This window comes from Nannobrachium achirus (genome assembly GCF_963921795.1).
Source record: "Nannobrachium achirus genome assembly, chromosome: 16".
In the NCBI taxonomy this organism is placed as follows: Eukaryota; Metazoa; Chordata; class Actinopteri; order Myctophiformes; family Myctophidae; genus Nannobrachium; species Nannobrachium achirus.
The window spans coordinates 49,304,496-49,313,802 of NC_137823.1; the positions used below are offsets into that span (position 1 = coordinate 49,304,496).

A 9,307-nucleotide genomic window follows, 5' to 3' on the forward strand; every position below is an offset into this window, starting at 1 on the left:
AGAATTTTGTCTTTTGAATCCTTCTAAGGTTTTTGGAAAAACCTATGTTTCTATGTCAGCAATCTGGCTAGCCATCGTCAAATAAAAGGTCCTTTACACTTAACTGGAGCTCAGTTAGTCTGTTCTTGAGAGACTACTATGTCAGTGGTTTTCAAGGACCCCCAAAATTATATGAATTTGGCCACGGACCCCCATCTCAAAACATTTAGTTCCAGGGACCCCCTAAAAAGCAAGATTTGTGTTACAAACGTTCGCTTTAAAAATACATATATTCAAAGATTTGCTGGAATTTTCATGACTTTTCAAAAATAGCAGATCTACAAGCAGTAGTTCAATAGTTAAAGCATTCAATAATTCTAGGCCTAAATGGGTTAAAGCAGCACTGTGTCACTTTTTGAAAAACAAACCATGCCAGAGAGTGACACTCTCTTTCAATTATATTCAATAACATTTCTGTTTACTTGGTTAACTTAATAGCATATTTCTGTAAAAGCAGAATCAATAAAAGGGCCATTTAATTTAGGCTAAATTAAATGGAGGAGAAGACAGAGTGGAGATGTGTTTGTGGCTGTTATGTGTACTGTACTGTTGCTGTTGCCAAATCTGTTTATTAAAAGCGACCTTAGGGTTATTTTTCTGTATGGTTATTTTTCGGTAGTAAGTATATTGTAAAAAGAATGGGGTCCTTGCTCTTGAGAAAAAAATGTTTGAGAACCACTGACTGTCCTTAAACAATATTAGACAATAAAGTTTGACTGGCCTGCACCAGTTGCTTATTTTTGGCTTATTTGTATAGACCTGTTTGCTTGTTTCTCTCGCAACAACAAAATCTGGCAACATTTCTGGCCACTCTGCTGCTAAATGCTAATGCTAGCTTGATCGTTTTAAACTCTCTATAGAGTTTTAAAAATGTTATGATCGACAATAGCTCCTTTCGGAACCACTCGCTCTGCGGTGTCGCGAGATTTCCCCGTGAGAAATGGCAACAGGCTGACAAAAAACACAGACCGGGCTAACAAAGTGAGCGTTTTTAAAGTATTGTTTCAACAAATCACTTGGATTACCCCCGCCGCTAAAAAAGCAGAGATGCAAGAGGACCATTTCTTTTTGGATACAACGCTTGGTGACGGTAAGAGGCAGACGGTTGATAACCTGGTGAACTACCCCCGGAGAAACCTCATTTGGGCATGCTGTGAGCAGGAACCACATCTCGGAGCGGCATAGCCGCGGAGCGAGTGGTTCCGAAAGGAGCTAGATCGACAACATGAGAGAGAGAGAGGAGGATAACAGCGGCGCAACCATAACAAACCCTCAAGTAGCACATATATAACACGCCATTGATCTGATCGGCGAGTTTACCTTTTGATCATAAAAATTCCAGTCATATCGGGCCGATCCTTCGGCATCATCCCTAGTAGAAACGTCAAACACGCAATATCGAGTGTTTTACCTGGGGACTGCCCGCCCCTTACATTCGTCAGTCACACTGTATGCATGGCGAAAATAGCAGACCTACAAACGCTGTTATGCAAGCTTGTAGGTCTGCTAATAATTCTAGCACTGCCCTAACCTGTTTGCGATTGCCTGAATTCAGGAAGGGGACCGCCCCTTCCTACTCAATCACGCTGGTGGTCACACCAAGACAGAACTGCCAATCAAAGCGTCAACTGGCCAATCACAGTGCGCCCTCGCCGGACATGCTTGCTTCAGGCAGATGTAAACAGTGTGAAACTAAATTTGAATTTGGGAAGTTTTACAAACTATCAGGGTTTGAGGTTGTGAATTGTCAAAGAATTCTCATACATTTTTTATATTTTAATCATGGCACAGCCACGCACATGTGCACGTGGAGCTGACGAGGAGTGTATCTGCTTTCAGTATGCTCCCATGTTGATCTACCCTGGCTGCTAAACTTTGGCTGGTGTAGTGAGGGAGTGAGTAGGCCTTATCTGGTGTCCCCTTTGAATAAATGGCCATAGCGATCTTTATAAATGTTAAACTTTGTTCTTTTTTGCATGCACTTACTTTCCTTGTAATGACAAACAAGACTTCACTGCAATGTATAGTTGATTATTTATATGCTTGTATTAGTTTTTTCTTCTTGTGAAGCAGTGTAGGTAGCGCTCAGGGCCTAAATTGCCTATTTTCCCCCCTTCTCTATACGAACATACTGTAGCAATATTTAGAATTTTAACAAGAATTAATCTACTTCATGCAAGTACATACTAGTTGACATGTCCTGGTTTTACACACAAGGCCATGTAAAGAAGTAAAGGATATAAATGTGACTTTCTTCTTCCAGAAATTCCAGCTGGCAGATTCGAATCACTGGCAAGCAAGCAATCTGACACAAACTTTGATGGAATGCTTTGAAGTCAATGAGATTCGGGTGGACAAGTGTATGAATAAACACCATCTTTGAAAGAAATGATTGCAACGTTTGTAAAATAATCAGTTCAGGATTTAATTGTCTCCACCAGCCGAAGGCATGGGGGAGAGTATGTTTTCCCCTTCGTCCGTCCGTGTGTCCGTGAGTCCGTCCGTCCGTCCGTCCGTCCGTGTGTCCTTGCAGTTTGTGTGCACCTAATCTCAGTCGCTGTTGGCCAGGTCGCTGCCAAAGTGAGCACACACATTCCCTGGATGCCAATCTAGAACCTCTGCCCTACATTTTTCAAATGGACCTTTTCTAGCTTCCAAAGTTTGTAGGATTGAGCCGTTTTGAACAAAATGACTCAAATCACAAACGCAAAGTGCAATTATCATGAAATCGCGCACACACGTTCCCACTAAGTCGAGGACGAAATGCCACTTCAATTTTTTTAAATCAGCCTCATGGTGGCGCTATAACAGGCCGATTTGTGGTTTACCTATAACTCCACCAATCAGTTTCAAACTTTGTAAGCGCACTCCCTAGAGGCCAAGGAAAAACCCTTTCCCTGCATTTTTCACATCAGCCTTTTATAGCGCCACCAGGAGGCCAACTTATGTAAAACACAATTTTTCCTATTATTCCTTGAGATTTTATCCAAAAAATTTTATCCAAAAAAAATTGGTACACAGTATCTCTATAGTCATGTGATCAAGTCCGATCCGTCTGATATTTCATATTCCATCATAATTGGCTAAGATTGGCCTCCAAACTTTGCAGGATTGATCCGTTTCGAGCAAAATGCCTCAAATCAAACACAGCGTGCAATTGTAATGAAATTGTGCACGCACATTCGCAAAAGGCCAAGGAAGAAATTACACTACAAAATGTTCAAATCAGCCTCATGGTGGCGCCATGAAAGGTCTAAGATTGGTGAAAAACACATGCCACCCTTTTTACATTTGCCTATTATAGCACCACCAGGACGCGTGGCCTGGTGGAGACGTACTCGGAAGAGCACTTCTTCTAGTTTCAACTGGGGACGCCCCCCCCCACCCCCCCCCCCCCCCCCCCACCCTACCCTGACAAGCACTTGTGAATTGTAGTTGAGGCATTATATTTAGATTGACTTGGTTCCACATTTATTTTTTTCCTGAAGGTATTAAAAAGGTCTTTAAAGTCCTTAAATTGTCCCTTTAGAAATATGCCCTTTATACACCTATACTGCAGTATACAATTCTACGCCATGTTTATTTTCCTGAACCGATTATCTGACAAAGGTTGCAATGATTAAGGAATATTGCTAATACAACCAGCTCTCATTGACTTGCCATGTGTCAATGCCATGGCATAGAAGATGTCCAACTTCGGTCCTGGGTTCGATTCCCGCCGGGGGACGATGTGGGTGCTGGGGGCGATTTTCTCCCTCCGCGTCATCAGCGCCCACACCCTAGGTGGGGTCGGCGATAGGGCCTTTCTGTGTGGAGTTTGCATGTTCTCCCCGTGTCTCCTAGGGTTGATACCCTCACAAAAACATGCAGTAATCCTGGTCTCAATAATGCATCCCCCTGGCCAGCCGGGGCGCTTGATGGAGGGGAAAGGAACTGGTTGGAATAACGTGTTCCTTCCACACGCTACATCCATCCCGGGAAAATCCCCCCTGTCAGGTGAAAAGAAACAACTTGGACTACTCATGCATTGAAGGAAGCATGAGGTCAGTCCGTTGTCTCCCCAGGCGCGGCAGAGGGAGAGCAGAGCCCAGGATTACATAGGCAATTGGCACTGGGTGAAAAAGGGTTGCAAAATCGTGGGATAAAAATTATATATATATATTTAAAAAAAAGATGTCCAACTTCGTTTTTGAACAGGAAAGATTCCAATGCAGGTTCGTGTTTTGTCAATGAAAGTGGCTCATGAGGAGCAGCTTCTCACCAGTATATATAATAGCCCAAAGCAAAGAGCCTTGATAGTTAATTTGATTTATTGGCTATTTAATTTAGAACGAGTATTTGGATACTATTCACTAGGAAAATGTGCAGAATATCAGAAGTTTATAGAAGATATTCGGGACAGCCCCATTTCTCTGCCTATTCAATTGACCTCGTTACTTTCACCCCCCCCAAATTCTCAGAAGCACACGTACAAACACTGTCTCCTTGGATTGTCATTGTTTGGTGCAGCAGTGCGATCATCACTCCTCCACTCTTGCTCCCTGGGGTCTCCCAGCTCACTGTGCAGTATACAAGGGTCATGTTTCACCTATACTGTGGGTCACTAAATACTTTACTGGAGCTCCCTTATTGTCCATCCATCCACATTGCCAAGAATTTCTTCAATTACGAATACTATGTTGATTCATTTCCTAGGCCAGGGGTCTTCAACAGGGGGTCCGGGACCCTTAGGGGGTCCTCAGAGTAATTACAGTGGGTCCTCCAAATATTCCAATCCTTTTTATATTAACAACTTGAACCCGAGTGTCCATATTCTGAGAACTGTAGCCAAAAATTGCATTAATTTATTGGACACATATGGACTAACACATGCCGACGAGTGGGCTCATCGGTAGATAGAAAACTGTTTCGACGATGCGGTGAGCACCTTATTGATTGTCTCCACCAGCCGAAGGCTTGGGGGAGAGTATGTTTTCCCCTTCGTCCGTCCGTGTGTGCGTCCGTGCGTCCGTCCGTGCGTCCGTCCGTCCGTCCGTCCGTCCGTCCGTCCGTCCGTGTGTCCTCGCAGTTTGTGTGCAGCTAATCTCAGTCACCGTTGGCCTGGTCGCTGCCAAAGTGAGCACACACATTCCCTGGATGCCAATCTAGAACCTCTGCCCTAAATTTTTCAAATGGGCCTTTTCTAGTGCCACCTAGTGGCCGATGTTCGCAAAACACATTTCTGTGCACTACTCTTACAGATTTTGTCCAAAAATCCTACAAATCGGTAGGCAGTATCTCGACAGTCATGTGATCGACACAGATCTGTCCGATTTTGCATATTCCTTCCTGATTGGCTAAAATTGGCTTCCAAAGTTTGTAGGATTGAGCCGTTTTGAACAAAATGCCTCAAATCCCAAACGCAAAGTGCAATTATCATGAAATCGCGCACACACGTTCCCACTAGGCCGAGGAAGAAATGCCACTTATTTTTTTTTAAATCAGCCTCATGGTGGCGCTATAACTGGCCGATTTGTGGTTTTACCTATAACTCCATCGATCAGTTTCGAACTTTGTAAGCGCACTCCCTAGAGGCTAAGGATAAACCTTTGCCCTGCATTTTTCACATCAGCTTTTTATAGCGCCACCTTTGGGCAGACTTATGTAAAACACATTTTTGGATATTACTCCTTGAGATTTTATCCAAAAATCACGCAAATCGGTACACACAGTATCTCTATAGTCATGTGATCAAGTCCGATCCGTCTGATATTTCATATTCCATCCTGATTGGCTAATATTAGCTTCCAAAGTTTGCAGGATTGCTCCGTTTTTTAACAAAATGCTTCAAATCATCAACGCAGCTTGCGATTACCGTGAAATTTGCCACACATATTCCCACTACGTCAAGGAACAAATGCTACCTTTTTTCACATTGGCCTGTTATAGCGCCACCAGCAGGTAGAGTTTAGCAAAACACATTTTTGGAACACAATGCTTCAAATCATGCATGCAGCGTCCGATTTCCATGAAAGATCTATGGTGAAGAACACATGCCACCCTTTTTACATTGGCCTATTATACAGTAGCACCACCGGGACACACAGCCTGGTGGAGACCTGTGCTCGGAAGAGCACTGCTTCTAGTTTGTACATGTTTTGAGGCGAAAATGGACGTTAGGGCTCACCCAGCAAGAGCGTTCTGGCTCCCCTTTATAACTCTTGTAGAGTTATGATTTATTGCTACTACTAGATCTATGAGAAGGTTGTGGGGGGGTCCCTGCTTCATCTCTCTCTCAACTAAAGTACCATGCATAGTAGTACATAAGAACCGCAGGAATACATAAGCAACGGAGGGTGAGAGAAATCTTGTCCGGTTGATCCGGTCTGTCTCCCAAGCCTCCGTACTCCGGATGATTTAGATCTGTATACGGACCCTTACGGACAGCACCCAACTGGACGGACTCAACGCACAAGATATCCGTAGCAAGAAGTACCCACGGCCACCGTTATAAAACATAAGCGCAGTAGTGATGAAAATTACTTTAACTCTGCTCTAACAGCGGTTCTCAAACTGTGTCCCAATAATAAATATATTTTATCAAGAAACGGAAAAAAGGTTGTTACAGAACCACTTGAAGAGGACTCCTCACTCACTCTCTCACACACACACACACACACACACACACACACACACACACACACACACACACACACACACACACACACACACACACACACACACACACACACACACACACACACACACACACACACACCGCATCAACAGTCATCAGCACAGACAGCGAGGCACACAAGTCAAAAGAAGAGATGATGATATCCTTGGCCTGAAAACGTTGAAGACCCCTGTTCTAGGCATTTTGTTTGTATACAGGACTATGTGTAGCAACTGCAAGTCTTCTATCGCAACAGCCAGCACACCAGAAGAATTACATTATTTTACAGTCAGGAAACAAGGTCATCCTGGATTTCTGCATTTGTTCAGGTCAGCCGGTTTCCAGTCACCGCTGCAATGTGTTCAGTAGTATTATTTTACACTTTAGCGTAATCTCTCTAAAATTAAAAACTGGAGGACACAAGCAGATTTAGGCCCATGCACAATTGGAAAATTGCAGAGTGAGTCCCTTCTGAGGAGATTATGGGGATGAGCTACAGTATGTGGTGTGTGTGTGTGTGTGTTTATGGCTGTACATGATGACTCAGTGATGTGACTGCAGGACTAGGCAGACATCTCAAGAAGGTGACTTCAGTTCTCTCTGTGTGACTACAGTACAGAATCTGTCTTGGATTCTGAAACACACACACACACACGTGCGCACGCGCACGCACGCACACACACACACACACACACACACACACACACACACACACACACACACTTTGCAGCACTTATTTATATTCTATATCATCCACTCAGAAAATCTATCTTGGCTTTATGGTTGTATTCATCATACAGTTATGGTATCCTATGTCTATCAATAACATTTGCTGTAAAGGTCTGTCTCTAAAGAGCAAAGATCGAAGGGACCTTTAGATATAGACCTTCACCGTCTGATCCCACAGGGGAAATCCAATGTCAATGGTAGTACAGCAGTAAGAAACACAGGGCACAGTGTAGCAACACAATACTAATACAGCTATAAGTGTAACAACACAATACTAATAATAATGGAAAATATACAATACAAAAATGGGTCAGATTAACATCTGACAACACAGGGACAGGGAAAGGAGGACTGGAATACCTGACACCAGGTACAGTACAGAAAGACTTGCCTGCCTCCTCAACACTTTGGAGTCTAATGTATGTACAGTAAAATAAACTAATTAGTGTCAAAGGAAATTACTTTCTTTTTCTACAAAAAACGGAATGCCTTGCCATTTGCCACAGTGCTAAAGTCAACTGGAATTTTGACTCCCTCTCTCCTGAAGTGCAGCGACCTGCCTAATTTCCGACAGAAAGACGCCTTGCGTTAGCGGACCTAATGTAAAGCATGTGGTCTTCGTGAATGATGCTGGAGCAAACACCTAACAAGCTACTGTCTATAGTCACTGTGTGCTAGCCTAAATCTATCTGCCGGAGGCTTCATATTTAAAGTATCCCCTTTTTGTGATCATTGGGACAACCGTTGTCAAAACATGAACATCACAAAGCCAATGCAATGCATTATGCAGCGCACCTAATGCGACGAATGCAGCTGTGCTATCATCAGCGTCCCTGCTTTAAGGTTAACTGGTCCTGCTAGCAAGATGCTAAATGAATGGGAGGGGGTTGGGCTATGTGATACATAGATCTTCGTTACCTATCGAATTAGGTGACTCCAATGGTAGATGTATGTCCTCTTTATTTTAACAGACGGGGCTAAACACAGGATTGTATTTCGTGTCAAACCAAGGACACAAAAAGGGAGGTCGGTTTTATGATAGTGGTTGTTCAAAATGGCAAATATTTCAATATTATATCCCCACAAAAGGCAGTCACCGTCGGTCGTCAGGATGGATCAATGAATGAACCACCAAAACAGCGCCCTCTGGGGGCACGATATTCGATAGGTCATCAATCCCGGTGTATGAAACGTGTACCCGCAATCTGACCACCGATAAAGCTAGTGAGGAATTATTGGACTCACCTGATTATAGTGCACCCTGAACGGTGTCAGATAATTAGAGTTGGTGCATGGCCCGACTTCAATGTTATTAATCTGTTCCATACTAGCAGGCTTGGCGGCCCAATGCTGGTTCTCCCGTACACTGAAAAGACCACTCTCCTGGCTAGCTGCACAACTGCAAGCGCAGTGAAGGAATTTCTACGGAAGCTTGTAAGGGACAACGCTTCTCAATGATAACATTAATTATGAATTTTATCATTGAAAAGCAGCCCCGTATACCTACCATAGGTTCAAACTATTATATACGGACTGCTTCAGAAAAAAGTCTGAGCAATGATTGATTGAGTGATTGAAGACTTTATTGGAAATTTGCATAGGAAAGGTACAGTTTCATGACAATACAGTTCACTGGTAGGCCTACATGGTCAACTAAAAGGATACCTCAAAAAAAGCTTTTGGGCTTGTTTCATTGGGGTCCTTTTTTAACTCATATAAGACAAATAGAACACAGTACTGTGCAGAAAATATCAAAACAATAGGCATAAAACAATGCATAATAAAAGGTGTACTGTGTGGTCTTTCTTTATCATACTAGGCCTACTCGGAAATAACTGAATACGGACTGACCTCATGCTTCCTTCTATGCATGAGGAGTCCAAG

The 9,307-nt window shown here is 43.2% G+C and overlaps 1 protein-coding gene across 1 annotated transcript in view; it reads right to left on the reverse strand.

Annotated features, from left to right (window-relative positions):
* The window catches only part of nudt14 (nudix (nucleoside diphosphate linked moiety X)-type motif 14), a 29,868-nt gene extending 21,049 nt beyond the window's left edge, over window positions 1-8,819 (reverse strand). The window contains exon 1 of the mRNA XM_080744195.1: window positions 8,669-8,819. Coding sequence (XP_080600321.1) covers window positions 8,669-8,749 — 81 coding nt within the window. The 5' untranslated portion in view covers window positions 8,750-8,819. The remainder of the gene's footprint in view (window positions 1-8,668) is intronic.
* Window positions 8,820-9,307: the final 488 nt, after the last annotated feature.